This window comes from Macaca nemestrina, chromosome 2 (assembly GCF_043159975.1).
Source record: "Macaca nemestrina isolate mMacNem1 chromosome 2, mMacNem.hap1, whole genome shotgun sequence".
NCBI classification, from domain to species: domain Eukaryota; kingdom Metazoa; phylum Chordata; class Mammalia; order Primates; family Cercopithecidae; genus Macaca; species Macaca nemestrina.
Window position 1 is genome coordinate 122,340,032 of NC_092126.1, and position 17,590 is coordinate 122,357,621.

The 17,590-nt window shown below is 38.3% G+C and overlaps 1 protein-coding gene across 10 annotated transcripts in view; it reads right to left on the minus strand.

The window, feature by feature from the left end:
• Positions 1-17,590, minus strand: part of CFAP20DC (CFAP20 domain containing) — a 297,123-nt gene that overhangs the window by 45,309 nt on the left and 234,224 nt on the right. For 8 of the 10 annotated variants that reach the window (XR_011620118.1, XM_011743543.3, XM_024793263.2 and 5 more), the window contains one exon: positions 14,789-14,850. Coding sequence is in view for 9 of the 10 variants with exons in the window: in XM_011743543.3 (XP_011741845.2) it covers positions 14,789-14,850 (62 nt within the window). In the remaining variant the exon portion in view is untranslated. Of the gene's footprint in view, positions 1-7,633; positions 7,744-14,788; positions 14,851-17,590 lie in introns of all 10 variants that reach the window. The other 2 variants (XM_011743554.3, XM_071091987.1) reach the window with 1 other exon arrangement.

The window sequence follows — 17,590 nt, forward strand, 5'->3', positions numbered from 1 at the left end:
ACAACAAATGTTAATTTCTTGCTCATGTTAAGTTTTCATAACAGATCAGTATGGGGACTCTGTTTGTCACAGTCATTAAGTGACTGGGCTGACCGAACCACTATCATCTTGAATGTTTCTGGTAACAGTGTCAGAGGAAAAGATAATCTGGAAGGTTTCATACCTACAATTTAAATGTTCTTGCCAAGTAATAACACAGGCCCTTATGCTCAATTAGTTGGCTAGAACTAGTTGGGTTAGTTGGCTCCACCCCAAAACAAGGAAACCTAGAAGTGCAATACAACCATGTATTTGAAATCTGGAGAGCTGGGAATATTTGGGAAACAGTGTCAGTAACTACTATAGACAATAAATCTTCAAGGAAGTCAGAAAACATGCAAACAACTTTTGCTACATACATTTCAGAATTTCTACCAAGAGTACCGACTATTCACATTGTTTATTTACCCCAAGTTGAGAGAATGTTAGAAGAGAGGAAATGTAGAAAACATGCTGAATTCTGGTAAAGTTCTTCACTGTATATGTAAAATATAACTTGAATCATAGTCATATCTGGGATTCAAGCCCTGAACATGCCAAAGTAGTATATTTATTTGCGTTTGGGCTAGATACAAATGTTTAGATGGTAAATGCAATATTTTACTCCAAGTTTCATCGTACCTACTTAAGTAAAGCCATTATTGGTGAACTGGGAGAAAAGAATACTAAACAACCCAAGCCTTACATTAGGTTTTGAATATTAAGATATTAGAATAAAAACTATTTCAATGCTTCATAGAAATTTTATTCCAAAAATCCTTGGCAAGGCAAGTCCATCACTGTCAAATTAACTACAAGTGTGCTATTAAAATTTCTATTTTATTTATATACAAAGAGAAACCTCTTAAAAAGTTTTACTTTCTGATAAATATTTGTAGTAATACCAAATAAAATAAGAAATCATCTTATTTCTTGCAGAGACTCTCAGAGTACTCAATTGAAATTTGAACTACTTTTATCCACTATGTGTGAGAAAATATAGTTGTTTTATTTATAAATACTCTATGAGCTCAACTACAAAACTAAAAACTGACAATGAAAATATAAAGGGAAATCAGTGGCATCTTTGAAGCATTTCACCGGAAATGGCTGTTAGAAGATAAATTCTTGTTGTAAGTGATTTAAATGCTTGAAGAAAAAGTACATGTGGTGTTGGTATGCTAAAAACGTAATTAAAATTTATATTGCAAATGCTAGTTTAGAGAAGAACTGATTTTAAAAGCCAATGATGTTTCCTGTAAGGGCATTGCTGTGGTATTTTATAATAGATGGCACCTTTTTCTAATTTGAAAGCTACATATTTTAATAGAGAATGGCCCAAAATGTTTTTAAGGTCAAACTGGAAATATGTTGATGATTTACAAAAATGCAAGCCAAGTGCTTTATTATATTATACTACCAGAGTGTTATTGTAGTTTAAAAATATCATTAAATCAGCACAAACCCGCACTTATCATTTCCTACACATTTTTCACACCAAGCTGCCTTCTGACTATGAGTAATCTGTTAATCTACTCTTCGCCTCACAATCCGTCAAAGTGACAGATTCATTCCTTTCCTAATACATAATATCTTCACTTACTGTATGCCTTGCTGCAACTTTCTTTTTCGCTAGCACTGAAATTTAGAAATTCACAAGCAAATTTAGAGAATGTCACATGACTGGTTGTTCTTGTTTGCTTCCCATTTCTTCTGTTATTCCAGCAAAAGAAGCTAAAATTTTTCTGGACTTCTAATGTGAATTAGCAGTATTTCCAAAATGAAGGCAATTTCAGGTTTCAATAGGAGTGTTGTTGAAAAGGTAGGAAGAGGGCAGGTGGCAAAAAAAAAAAAAAAAAAAAAAAACAACCCAAAAAAACCCCGAAGTGCATCCTTCACCAAGTCAAAACACTGATCATAATGGAATTTTCTTTCAGTATTAGTGGCCAATGTATAGATTCTCACCCCCTACCCTCAACTCTTACTAAGGTGTAAAGGAAAAGATACTCCTTTGGTAGTTTAGAGATGAGCTGCCCCCCCAAAAAAATGTAGTTTCATTAGCATAAATGTCACTGCTTAATTGAAAGCTATACTGTACTTTTACTTAAGCTGAGACTTTCATTTTATCATAGTATTGAGATCAGACCAGGCCATATCTCAGGTTTCTTGTTCATTGCTATTTTGATAATACAAATGGTTCTACTGCTTTAAAACTGTTCACTACTAATTCAACAGAAAATATTTTACTCTTTCTGTCTTGCAACAGATTACAGTTGCTTTTCAGCCTATTAGTTCTGCAAATAAAGAGAATCAAAGACTGAAAAATATGAGAGTATGTACAATTCTAACTCACTTACTTTCATCATAAATAATCGATAACAAAGTACATCATCTACAAATCGCCATTTGGCCTCGCTTGTTACTGAGCCAGTGTCCACACAGTAATTCAAAGGTCACTACTGTTGTTAACCTCAAAAGTCAAAAGCAAATAAGTTGTCTACCTCAAAATGTGGAAAGCTGCCTTCTAACCAGTCTTGTTTCAGAATATAGTTTTTTTTCGCATGCCTACACCCAACATCCAACAGCATTTTCTTGTCCTGAGCACCAAATTGCATCTGATTTGTCTTAATGGATGGCAAAGGAGCTAAAGGCTTTTAAAAATCAATGGACAAGGAAGAGTCAACAGAACAATAATGATAGTGTTAATTCAGTCAAATACACTAAAAGTTGTTTGCCATTTTGTCTTCAAGTCATCTTAAACAGCCTGGATGTTTGACTTCTATGGTATTTATTATACTGAGTGAGTTTTTATATGGTAATGAACAGCATAATATGAAGCTGTGAATGCTGGTAAACATAATGCATTGCTAGAGTGAAAAATTATGTGTTTTAACTTTAATCAACTCAAAATGTAATGTTTTTCATTAACAAGAGAAACAAAAAAATTATAGGGAAGAAGTAACCAACTGGCAACAAAAGCAGAGTCTGCGAGTGGGCACACTTCTGGAAAAGCAGTGATTTCTCCTGAGCCAGGCTCAGTAGATGCCCACCTCTCCTTGGCACTGTCCCGAAAATGCTCACACACTGCCTAATGACATGCACTGTGGACCTGGCTCTGCTGGAAGGCCACAAGCTCATTAAAGTCACATGGTAGATACTTAAAAAATACTCATTGAGCATTGCAGAAAGTATGAGCTACAATACTCTGTGAATCATTTTATGCTGTAGGGGTTCCCTGTTTAAATGACAGGGAAGCTATTCTGCATTAGATTACAAAATGAATAATGAGATCATAAGTCTACGGATGTGACTGGCTGTAGCCATTTAACAATAATTACGGCCTTCCATTTTTAAGGTTCATCTTATTCTCCTACACCTCAACTTGCATTCCCTCCCCACCTCCAGACAGAATGGAGGTGATTGTTATAAACTAGAATTAGTACTTCTATTTTTTTTAAAGGTTCTCATTACTCTTGAGGGGGAAGCTGAATCTTTTAATTAAAAGCTGAAACTGTAAAACATTAAAATGGTAAATAATTGCTTTGGTAATTACCTTCTTTAACTGGGTTGTGGGTCAAAGGTAATCTGAGTTTAGCATCTGGATGGATAACAATTGCTGGGGAGGCCTCAGTAATCTCAGGAGCCCCACTCTCCACTGGTTAAAGATGTCAAGATTCTGCCAGGTACGTGGCTCAGGTCTGTAACCCAGTCCTTTGGGAGGCCAAGCTGAGGGAGGGTTGCTTGAGCCCAGGAGTACGAGACCAGCTTGGGCAACATGGCAAGACTCCATTTCTACAAAAAATTAGCTTGGCTTGTGCTTGTGGTCCCAGCTACATGGGAGGCTGGGGTGGGAGAGTTACCTGAGCCCGGGAGGCCGAGGCTGCAGTGACCCATGATTGTGCCACTGCACTTCGGCCTGGGTGACAGAGTGAGATCCTGTCTCCAAAAAGGAAAACGTAGAAAAAGCAGAAGTAATAGCAAAAGCCAAGATTCCTCAGGTATCTGTCTAGAAGCCTTTGGGAGGTGAGGGGAGAAGATGTGATCTATTGTTCTGAAACTCCTATGGGAATAGGTTTCATGAGTTTATAATTTTGGAAAACATGACAATAACTGAAAATTAATTAGTATTTCCTAGTTGTAATGCCTTTAGATTCTTTCATGGAGTACAAAGGGAAAACTAGGGAACTCAGGTGGAAGTGCTGAGTCCCAGTGGCCCAAAAGAGACCTGGTCAGAGAGGAGGCAGGTGTCTCAACTAAGAAAACTGGAGGGTGGGGTTAGCTGATGCTCAGGCAGGTGGGTCCAGACATGAACATGAAGCGAGTGAAGACAAATAAATCTTGGGCAGGTGGGCAGGGGTGGGGACCGAGACATTTGTTGTGATGGCTAGTTGGAGTCTGGGTCAGTGTAACTGGACCAGGGAAACAATTTGAGCAAACTCACTTAGGTAGAAAAAATAATCAGAACCAGGACTGAAAGTGGGCTTGGCAAGTCAACAAGTGCCAACAGCAGAGGACGGAGGAGGAGTGATGGGTCAGGGGACCACCAGCTGCCCAGCACTGTCCACTCACATTGTACTGCTGGTGAGTTGCTGGGTCTCCTGGAACCCATGGGAATAGTGGCCCCTGGAGTTGTGCAAGGTGTGGTCCAGGGTTAAGAGTGGTCAGAGGTGGAAAGCAGGATGATTCTCGAGGGATTCAGTTTGCTACTAGGGGTGCCCTTAACTGAGGCTTTCTCTGGGGCAGGCAGGGTTCAAGAGGTTAGAAAAGCCATTCTGAGGTCTTGCCTCTGCTGTGGATCGGGAAGGAAAGAGGCCCAGCTGGATGCTTTTTGTATCAAGTGCTTTAAACATCTATTTTAAAGGTAGAACAGTTGACTAAGGACCTCTTCAGGAGCAGAAGGGGTAGGGAGTCACTTAAATTTGACAGAGCACCAACACCACAGCTTCAGGTTCTCTCTCTCTAGCTCTTGAGACACACACACATACACACGCACAGGCATGTCTTGTTTTATTGTGTTTTGCTATATTGGTCTTCACAGATGCTGAGTTCTTACAAATTGAAGGTTTATGGCAACCTGTATTGAGCGAGTCTATCAGTGTCATTTATCCAACAGCATAGACTCACTTTGTGTCTCTGTGCCACATTCTGGAAATTCTCTCAATATTTCATTTTTTTTTTCATTACTGTTCTATCTGTTATGGTGATTTGTGACAGTGATCTTTGATGTTACTATTAAATTGTTTTGGGACACCAGGAACCATTCCCATATAAGATGGCAAATTTAATAAATGCAGTGTGTATTCTGACTAATTCCATTTGACCAACCATTCATCCCATCTCTCTCTCCCTCCTTGGGCCTACCTATTCCCTGAGGCACAGCAATATTGAAATTAGGCCAATTATTGGTAATAACACTACAGTGGACTCTGAGTGTTCAAGTGAAAGGAAGAGTCATGAATCTCTCACTTTCAATCAAAAGCTAGAAATGGTTAAGCTTAGTGAGGAAAGCATGTCTAAAGCCAAGACAGACTGAAAGCTAGGCCTCTTGCACCAAAAGCTGAGATGGGAATGCAAAGGAAAAGTTCTCGAAGCAAATTCAAAGTACTACTCCATAGAACACACAAATGGTAAGAAAGTGAAATAGCTTTAATTGCTGATATGGAGAAAGTTTGAGTGGTCTGGATGGAAGATCAAACCAGCCACAACATTCCCTTAAGCCAAAGCCTAATCCAGAACAAGGTCCTAACTCTCTTCAACTCTTTGAAGATTGAGAGAGGTGAGGAAGCTGAAGAATAAAAGTTTTGAGTTAGCAGAGGTTGGTTCATGAGGTATAAGGAAAGAAGCCATCTCTGTAATATAAAAATGCAAGGTGAAGCAACAAGTACTGATGTAGAAGCTGCAGCAAGTTATCCAGGAGATCTAGCTACAATCATTGATGAAGGTGACTACACTAAACAACAGATTTTCAATGTAGACAAAACAGTCTTCTATTGGAAGAAGATGACATATAAGACTTCCATTATTAGAGGAGAAGTCAATGCCTGGCTTCAAAGCTTCAAAGGACAGGCTGACTCCATTGTTAGGGGCGAATGCAGCTGGTGACTTTAAGTTTAAGCCAATGGTCATTGACTATTCCCAAAATACCAGGGCTCTTAAGAATGATGCTGTTAATAAATCCTACTCTGCCTGTGTTGTATGAAAGGACCAACAAAGCCTGGATGAAGGCACATCTGCTTATAGCATAGTTTACTGAATATCTTGAGCCCACTACTGAGATCTACTGCTCAGAAAAAAAGACTCCTTTGAAAAGATTACTGCTCATTGACAATGCACCTGGTGACCCAAGAGCTCCAATGAAGATGTACAAGGAGATGAATGTTGTTTTCATGCCAGCTAACACAACATCTATCCTGCAGCTCATGGATCAAGGAGTAATTTTAATTTTCAAGCCTTATTACTTAAGAAATATATTTTGTAAGGCTATGGCTGCCATAGGTACTGATTCCTCTGATAAATCTGGGCAAAGTAAATTGAAAACTTTCTACAAAGAATTCACCATTCCAGATGCCATTAAAAACATGCAGGATTCATGGGAGGAGGTCAAAATATCAACATGAACAGAAGTTTGGGAGAAATCAGTTCCAACCATCATAGCTGACTTTGAGGGGTTCAAGACTTCAGTGTCAGAAGGAACTACAGATGTGGTAGAAAAAGCAAGACAACTAGAGTTAGAAGTAAAGCTCGAGGATGTGGCTGAATTGCTGTAATCTCATGATCAAACCTGAATAGATGAGGAATTGCTTCTTATGGTAAGCAACGAAAGTGGTTTCTTGAGATGAAATAACTCCTGGTGATGACAAGGTGAACACTAGTTGTAAAGACAACAAAGTATTTGGAATATGACATACACTGAGTTGATAAAGCAGCAGGGTTGGGCAATATTAACTCCAATTTTGAAAGAAGTTCTACTGTGGGTAAAACACCTTCAAACAGCATTGCATGCTACAGAGGAGTCTTTCATGAAAGGAAGAGTCCAATGATGTGGCAAACTTCATTGTTGTCTTACTTTAAGAAACTGCCAGAGCCACCCCAACCTTCAGCAACAACCACCCTGATCATTTAGCAGCCATCAACATCCAGACAAGACCCTTCACCAGCAAAAAGATTATGACTTATTGAAGGCTCAGTGACTGTTAGCAGTTTTTAGCAGTAAAGTATTTTCAAACTAAGGCATGTACATTGCTCTTTTTAGGCATAATGCTATTGTACACTTAATAGACTAAAGAACAGTAACATAACTTGTTTTGTTTGTTTGTTTGAGACAGAGTCTTGTTCTGTCACCCAGGCTGGAGTGCAGTGGCGTGACTCGGCTCCCTGCAAGCTCCGCCTCCCAGGTTCACGCCATTCTCCTGCCTCAGTCTCCCGAGTACCTGGGACTACAGGAACGTAACTTTTATATGCACTGGGAAGTTGAAAATTCTTGTGATTTTTGCTTTATTGTGGTGGTCTGAAACTGAACCTGCAATCTGAGGTATGCCTGTATGTATATATATAATGTGTATATATGTATGTGTATGCATATAAATAATGGTTTTCTTTTTTTCTATTTGCTTACCCAGATGCTGTTAGCCTGGTGAGGACCAAGTACACCTTCTGCAGCAGTGGCAACCCAACCAGATTTCTAGCAAGTGGTACTTTGACTCCATAAAATAGGTGTGAATAGGCCTATACAAAGAAGCAACTGCCAGTAAGAATACAGGGTGAACACACTCATTCAATTTTAGAAAACCGTCTCTATTTAGAGGTGTAAAATGATATCAGATACTTTATCTTCGGGATATCTTTTAAGGGATCATTTAAAACAAACTCATGTAAAAGGTTTCATTTATTATACACGGGAATACGGCCCAGTACCAGAGACCCTTAAGGGAGAGAAGTATACAGGTGTTCATGGGTTCCAGCTAGTTGGGATACACAGTGACGTAGCTAGTGTAGAGAGATGAGGGGAGTTCATTTTTCAGTGGTGAGATTCACTGAATTCGACACCTATTTTTTAATGTGTCCCCTATGTGCTTGGCAAGTGTATCCCTTGAAACTAGGGAGACACTGAACAAGTGAGATAAGATTTTCACACGCATGCAGTTTATATTTCAGCATTCGAGAAGGAGCAGTGTGTGTGTGTGTGCGCGTGTGCATGTGTGTGTGTAGAAAACAAACAAGGAAATATCAGTTAGTGGAATAATGTGATGAAAACAAAAAAAGATAATGTGCTAAAGGTGACTGAGGAGCTATTTTAGGGTGGACGCTAAGAAAGGGCCTCTTGAGGAGAGGATGTTTATTTAGGTGGAGACCCTACTGATAGGAAGAGGCAGCTGGGAAGCAGCCTCGAGTAAAAGAACTCCATCCAGGCAGCGCTCTTAAGTGGAGACCAAGCCTGGAGTATCAGAGCGAAAGAGAGGAACCAGTAGAGAGTGAGCAAGGTGCTCAGTGGTGTGAAACACCATCCCAGAGGTGGGCTTCCAGGGCCCCAAAAGCCAGAGTAAGCATAATTTGGTCCCAATGGCAATGGGAAACCACTGGGAAGTTTTACATGGAGCAATGCCTGCGTCTGATTGAGGCCTGTCAGTACCACTTGGTTGCTAAGCAGAGAAAAGTCTAGAGAGGCCTGAGAAGCAGAGAAGGCAGGTTTGGAGGTTTACGGCATTTGCCCAGGTGAGAGGTGATGGCAACCTGCACTCAGACTATAGCAGGGAAAATAGAGAAAAGAGGCTGGATTTGGCATATACTATGTTTGAAGGGAACACTTGCTGAGTCTGGACATTTGGGTGGATCCAGAGAGACAGAACAGGGATCACCCTTGGTTTCTGGCTTAAGCAAAGGTGGGGAGGGATGATGATGGCATTTTCTGAGATGGAGAAAAGTGAAGAAAGATTTGCAGAAGAAAATCAAGTTACCTTTTCAATGGCTGGATTTTAGGTATGATGGCAGCTACATAGATCAGTTTGGAATTCAGGGAGGGTCAAGACTGGAGATATAAATTTGAGACTCATTGGAATATAGGAATATTAGAAACTATTATTAATTATTATGTCTTAAAGACTAGGGCCACTCCAAAGGTTACCAGTGCCTATGGATCTTTGAGTCAGCAGGGAGTAGTACATGCATGAAAATCAGATTTAAACTCTGTCTAAACCAGGGCCTCTCATCAAAACACGATTCTATCTGGTTATGAAAGAAACAATATCACTGTCCTCCTATTTCCAAGAAAGGAAAGGGCAACTCTTGCAGAGACACAGAAAAAAAATCTTAAATTTAACTGGTTAACATTTAGGATGAAGATTTTCATTTTCCATGGTGTCCAGGTGTATACCCCACTCACTTGCTCACATCCTCCCTCAACTCAAATACTGAAGAAACTCCTGCCCTTGACAGGCATGTGCTGAATAACACTGGGGTGGGGTGGGGTAGGGCTGGGGAATAAGAAAGAGAGAGAGAGAGAGAGAGACAGAGAGAGAGAGAGAGACAGAGAGAGCACCCTGCCTTAGAGGAACTTCGTGAACAGCCTGACAGGTCATCAGTCCTCATCAGGGCCCTCAAAAGAGCAGTTGTGAAATCTGTGGGAATGGGATTATGAAAGAAGAGGTACTGAATCTTTTCCTACATGAAACCAACAAGAGAAATGATAAAAACAACAACTGATGCCTTCAGTTTCATAATCAAATCATTATGATTTAATGCAAAAATCTGGATAATAGGAAACAGCAATAACACTGTGTTTTGAGAAACAAAATGTTTGCTTAGTTAATAAGGAAGTCCTCTGTCATGTCTTGGTTTGAAGGAGGACTATTTGTTAAAAATTCAACTTGCTTGTTTTAAAATGATCCAAACGTAATCATTTGAAGACGAACATTAAAGTTCTGTACTTAATTTTATTAATTTATGCATTTTCTCTCTTTTGTGATGGGAAGCTAAAAATCTGAATCAATAGAAGAGATGCCCATCAGGTTGCATCGTGACAATTGGAAAGGAAAAAAAAACACGATGCCACTGTTGTCAGTCCGGAGGAGCCACACGGGTTACAATGACAGACTGGATTGCCTTGGCCAGGCCGGCTGAGCCAGCGGGAACTGAGGTCAGTGGTTATTAATCATTTGTCAAAGACTGCAGGGCTTCATCAGATAATTGTGGTTATAAGTATGTTTATATCACACAAACATGTGGCAAGGCTGCAAAGGATTCAGGCCCTAACACAATCTGCAATGACATTTTTAAAAACTACAGATAAGTGATAAATCATTGAGCAAACACTTTAGAAAACCATGCCATTCTTTGCTGTTTGAGTATTCTGACTTATTTTGTGTATTATCTATTTCCACGAACATTTAGAACCTTGCAAAGCCTTTGACTACATTCCTTCCTCACCCTAATTTTCCAATGAGTTGTAAAAATAGCAAGTATAATCATCATTTGAAACGAAAGACTGGTTATTGACTCCATCCCTATGAATAGACAACCAGAAGGTAATCACAGCTTATTTCATAAAACTCATTCCTGAGCAGGAGTATCTTACGTTGTTCTGAAGAGTCTGTATAAGCTTCTAAATAAACGTGCCTAAGGGACAGCTCTAAACCCCACAAACCAATAGATGGCATTTTAAAATAAATGACTTGAGGCTGCAAACGGCATCCATTTTGCTCTGTTTGGCAGCATGCAAGTGTACATGCTAGGAAATGTTTCTCAACGTGAATGAAGTGTGAAATTGTTTCCTCCTACCACACACTTCTCTAAATTATGTGAGATTATGTTAGCCATTTCTGCACCTTGTCATAGAGGCTGTCAGTGCCCTAAGAGACAATGTTTGGTGGACGCTGGAGGCAAGGGCCCCAGCATCTGAGATGCTGCTTAAATATCAGTCAGTGTGTTAGGAAAAAATAATGGAAAATATCACCTCATGCCTAACAGCATAAGGGGAAATGGCTTTGTTGCAAATCTAGACACGCAAGGGTATGATGAAGTGAACCATATATATTTCAATTCCTAGATTGTAAACTTCTGAGCAAAATGATTACTGTTGCATCCCACCTTGATCCAATGTCAAGCACTGCCCTATGAGTGAAAGTGAATGACTTTACTGTGAGAAAAACAATATATGAATATATGCAGCGATTTAGCTATTTTCATCCTAGAGCTAACTCTTTAAAACCCAAATTTACCTGCCTTGCAGATTGTATATTGTCTTTATTTTAATCCTACACACAAAAAACTAAGAAGATAATTATGTTGCAGAAATAAAAGTCTTTCCAGAATAAAATGTGCATGAGTAATCACTCCATTCCAGCCTAGGTGACAGAGTGAGACTGTCTTCAAAAAAAAGAAAAAAGAAAGAAATAGGAAAAAAAAATGTGCGTGAAAGACTGGGGATACTGGTTGTCCTGTTACATTAATAAAGCTAATTGAAAGGTGATTCTCTAAACATGTATATATGTGGGCACCAGTCTATGCAATTTAAAAAACTTAGGATTTTTGGTCTCTGGAGTCGTGCAGATATCTCACTGAGGCTCATGTGGCCACTACATTTTCCAGAGGTCACCATCACGCTTTCTTCTCTGTGGAAGTGCTTGTCCACACCACCCTGTCTCTGCCTTGTTGGCATTACTCTAATCACAGCCACACTTAATTCAGGAAACCAAGAGCCTACCTGCGTTTTATGTAATGTTCAGAGCCTCCATACCAGAACTTTCAATCAAGGGTTCAAGTTAGATGCTTGTTTATCCAAGAGGGTGGACTTCAGAGAATTACCTTCTCATTTCTTATATTTTTTCATATTAATTATCAATATCCCTTAAATTTAAAGTTCTATATTTTAGGGTCCAAAGCATTGGGATACTAATTGTAAAAAATATAATAAATACAGATCTTAAGAAGAATTAGAGCTTTCAATTTTAAGTTAAATTACATGCATTACATGACTCAATTTATTCCATTTTTATATGATGATAAATACTGACCTCATAATTTTATCATCTTCTGTATTTATGGCCCAATAATGCCTTCCTGCCAATTCTCCTAAGCTGCTGAATTTATGAACCAAGAGGCAAGTCACATAATCTGCAAGTTTTCTGAATGGTTACATAATAAGTTTTTAGGAAACTGGTAGATAACTTGCTGGCAAATGGGGTTGGTGGTATTTTATTTTTGGCTTTAGAATTTGGCCTTTTTATTTCATTATGCAGAAATGTAAATTAATTTTCCTTAAATAAATGAACATTTAATTGGTTGCATAAGATATGCCCTCTAACTGGTGAATGATTTAATATTCTATCTTGACAGTATATCTTTGGAAATCAATTTGTAAAAGAGATATTTAAAGTTGCATATTACCACATCTAGATATTCATCCATTTATTCAATTATCCATCCAATACTTATAAAGTATGTTTTCTATACAGGACAATGAAATAAAAGTAGTGTGATCCTTCAATGGCGAGACTGGTTTATGAAGTAAAGGTTATAATGAGTCTTGTAAAAGTCACAGAATCATAAAGTTGGAATTGGCCTCAGAGAGCATGCAACTCAAGTCGTTGCTTTTACACATGAGGGTATTCGTATTATTAAAAAGATCTGGAGAGGTCAGAGGCTTGTCTGAGATTATGAGAATTAGGTCCCCTTTCTCCTTTTATTGAAACAAATGGCTCCACTGTCTAACATATCTTACTATCATTCTCATTTGTTCAGACTACAAATTAGTTCTTTTTTTTTTTTTTTTGAGACAGAGTCTCACTCTGTCGCCCAGGTTGGAGTGCACTTGTGCCATCTTGGCTCACTGTAACCTCTGCTTCCTGGGTTCAAGCAATTCTCGTGCCTCAGCCTCCTGAGTAGCTGGAATTATAGGCATACGCCACCACACCCGGCTAATTTTTGTATTTTTATTAGAGGCGTGGTTTCACCACGTTGGCCAGGCTTGTCTCAAACTCCTGATTTCAGGTGATCCATCCGCCTTGGTCTCCCAAAGTGCTGGGATTATAGGCATGAGCCACCATGCCTGGCCCAAATTCTTAATTTGTTATAATTTGGACCAAAGTTGGATTTCCAGTTACCTTGAAAGCTTACTCATACATAGAGAAAAATAATTTGTTAGGCAAATCTAGATGAGCTGCAAGATTCTTAGCGATGTGTTCACCTATCAAGAGATAGCTAATTTTAAGAATGTTAAAACACCTTCTTATATATATTGAAATTCTAATCTCGGTTTTAAACTCTTTAATATATCTATTTATGATAGTGACAATTCACCCTACTAGGTAACATGAACGAATGACCAGAGCTGGTGTACAGAATAGAAATATTTAGAAGAGATTACTAGTAAAGAACATTTACTCATCTGTGTCATGAATATTCTGGGTCCCAATAAAAGTCCTGTAAACCATTTACGTGGTTTCCTGGAAGCCATGTTCATTTTACACGGCTTGGTTCATTGTTTATTGCTGACTGGACCAGAATGGGTACTTGGCCCAAGCTACACTAATCACATTCTCTCTCGAAAAAGGAAGTTGAGACGTAGTCTGTCAGCCTCTACATGTATGTTGAATTGTGATATGTACACTTAAGAGCTGTCAAATGGCCATATGTGGACCATGGAGCAGAGAAAGCTGGTCTTTAGACGAATGGAGCAGAGGAAGCAAGCAGAGATGGAGTGAAGAGACTGCCTGGCTGCCTCTTGCCTTTCTAGTTCCAGTTTCAGGCCCCTCCTGAGGCCTGGCGGCCTTTGAGTTCTAGAATACAGCCCCGTATCTTATTCAACAACCATCCGCCAACCCGCCTTTCTTACTCTTTCTCCTTATCTCTTTCTGTCTTTTAATACTAGCTAAGCTGTTTTGTAGTGTGTAACCAAAGAGTCTTAACTCAGACACCATGCAATAGTTAACACACCCTCCATAGGACAGCCCACAGTACAGGTCAGATGCATTTGGATAATGAAGTGCATCACAGTAACTAAGACTCTGTAGGTAGGCTTAAGATATGTGGACTTTTCAATAATTTCCTAGTGTATGATAAAAACTGATAAGGCAATACTGATTTATATGGATAAACTAGCTTATACACTTGTTTATCAGAAAGTTATAGAATAATAAAACATGTATTTCAAAACTCAAATTCAGATCTGCTTGTTCCCAATGAACCAAAAATAATGAGGTTTTTCCATAGTGACAAATGACTCATATACCAATGACATTTTTGAAATAAAATAATTTTGAGATTATAAACTTTTAAAGTTATGAAAAAAGAGACTGGTCATTTGAACTTTTATAAACTATCTTGATAAATTTAAGGGCACCAGATGATATAAAAAAGATTTATGCCTAAAATGTACCAAACATCAGACACCTATTAAAATAAAATAGTTATGCAAATAAAGTAATGAATAAATTAACACTTAGTAAGAACTTGCTATGTGCCAAGAACTGTTCTAAGAATTTTTCATTTGAATCTCCCCAAAATTCTATGAAATAATTCTTATGCCTGAATTACATGGAGTCAAATGACTTACCCAAAATTTCACAGCTAGTAAAAGGTAGATATTTAAACCTAGGTAGACTGTTACCACTATTCTAAAGTCCAAAGAAGACAAGTAGACGAACTAGGATTGAAAGAACATAAGTTTAGAAGCCAGAAGTTTTGGAAAACAATTTCAGAAAACCAAGAAAAATCTACAATCTTCTAAGTTAAAACAAAACAAAAAAAAACCATGTAGATTATTAATGATTCTTACCGGGGGTTAGAAGGAGAAGGTGGGTTCATTTCTTTCTGATAGTGGTGACCCTGGTTGACAGGCTGTAAAAGACAAAACATTTGTGAATGTTTAATCAGCACAAACCTATTTACATGTAAATTCACATGCACTCTCATTACTGTAACTGTTTCCTTGGACACAACCCACAAGAAGGGTATGGGTTTATTTTACAGATCCAGCAAATTGCAGAGTGGTATAAATGAGAAATCACATTTATCATTATTATTATTTTAGTGGCCCAGTCATTGGACCTCAAAGCATCTATGATGTAATTAAAGTTCATTTATTGAGATTTTCCTCTTTGTGGAATTTTTATGCTGTTAACATTGGTTGATATTTTCAGACACAGGAAAACAAAACCAAACAAGATATCTCATGGAACTAATGCTGCAGTTCAAGCATCATTAATAACACAAACCCAGACACACAGAAAACATATTTAGTCTCAATGTTAGTAAGTTTGTAAAGATAATTTCTATTACCACTAATGAGAATTCCACATGTAAATCTTAGGTCAAGGTGGTCATTTTCGCCAAGTATATAACACAACCTCAAGTACTGATCAACAAGCTGAAAAAAATGATGCCAATACCTAACAAAAATGTGAAATCTCAAATATTCCCTCCACAAGAAACCTTTCAGTTACATTTCAAAACATAGCTGAACAACTATATCTCATGTAGCCTTAAACACTTGCTTCCAACCAGACTTGATCTTTTTCCTTTGTTCTATAAAGGGAGAAAATTCTGTCTTCTGTTTGAACATCAGCTCTAAGTATTTATGTGGTTAGCAACAACGTTTCTAATAAGAAATCATTTTCAACGTTCTCATTTTATTACAATTTAGTTTAGTAAACAGGTTTAAACTGCATTCAAAGAGCTTTAGCTACTTCCATACCCAGTGGAGTTGGTGGTTAAGGCTTTCTCACCCATCATAATGTGGCCCCTGACTGAGGAAAACAACGTAGCCATGGTGCCTGTATATACAGAGCTCATACTCCTTAGTTTCTAGATATTTCTCATTACAATAAGTCTCAAAATATTAATGACGTAGGTGATGGAAATTCTTCAGAGTAAACTGTCTTCCTCTATAAATTATCTCTTGGAAGTGTTCCTTTAATTTAAATCAAACACCCCATCTGATAATCACAGTCACTTAGCCTGGCTACCTGTTATGCACCATGAATTTAAATGTACTCAGATACTTTGGTAATTGAACCAATATCAATGCATCACCATTTCAGTAATAAGAAACAACAGCTGGGAGAATAGTGGAAGGAAAAACATGTCATAAGACATATTTGATCTCACTAGAGAAATAAGACTTTCAGCGATTTGCAAGTGAAATTTGGTTCTATGATTTAGGCTTTATTATTTCACAGCAAAAAAGAAATTAGCAAGCAAAGGGCCTAACAGGTTCTCTGGACGAACTCACACTGGTATAGAAATACTCCCAATAACAAATTCATTGGTATTCGTCCAGTATTTCAGCTGTACTCAGGCCTCCAGTGAATGGACCTCTGCCTATTTATTTTCAGAGGCATTTCCATAACTCTCTAAGCATCACAGTCCTGATATTCAGGTGAATTTCCATTTCTTAATTTTATACTATTAATTCTATTTATACCCATCCCCAAACCTCTATTCCAAATGACTTACTCCATCCCTTGGAAAATAGAAGTGGTTACAGAATCCTATCTTGTTTGTGACTCAGCCCCTCCTCGCTTTGGACTATACAGACTGATCCCTTTCCATCTTTGCTCATAGTGATTTTTAAGTGTTAGAAAAACAAAAAAGTAACCAATGGAAACTTTTCAAATAAAAACTGCTGACATGAACAGATAGAAAGGTGAACAACTAGCTGTCTGAAGCCAGACATCCTCACCTACAAATGGATATTAATGGAGTTCAGGACATGGCATTCGCAATAGCAGGAAGGTCACTCTCACCTTCCCCTGTTCTCCCCTGCAGCTGGTCATAAAACATAGGTAGGATTTTCTGACCACCTCCTGGAGCAGGTCATAAGATGCTCATTTGAGAGATGCCCTCCCTATCCCCTGAAGAAAGGAACATCCTTATCTCTGAAGACACAACGACACAGAGAAGAATCTGAACAAAGGTTTTGCTGATTTTCTTCGTTTATTTCCATTAGCTCATATCTCCTTTGCCCAATCACATTTCTCCACCACTTTCCCCTCTTCATCAAACCTAGAGTAAAAATATTCAAGTTTCACTGTTTGTTCAGGTCTTCATTTCCTTATAAAGACTCTTGTATCATGGAAAACTTACATGAAATAAATTTGTATGTTTTTCTTTTGCTAATCCGTCTTTTGTTACAACAGAAGCCTTGGCGATGAATCCAGGATGGATGAGAAAAAGATATTTTCCTCCCCTACAATATGTTTATATACATATGTAGCAGTAAATCTATTTCCAGGTAGGTAGCATGCTGTGAAAGTACCAATGAAATAATACAGAATTTGTTTCGATTTTGGCATTCAGCCATACCCAGAGAATATCGTAAGTAGATGCAAAGGGATGGCAACCAGTATCTACAATGAACTATGACTATCATCATAATGGCAGTGACTGATAGTTATTGAGTACTTATGTTAATTCTTGGTAGATATGATCTCATTTGATCCTTAGAGAAATTCTGTGAAATAAATAGGATGAACAACTCCATTTAACAGAAGAGGAAATTGACACTGGGTATTAACCCAGGATCATGCCTGCCGGGAAGAGTGGAGCTAGAATGTGAACCCAGGCAGTCTGAGTCCAC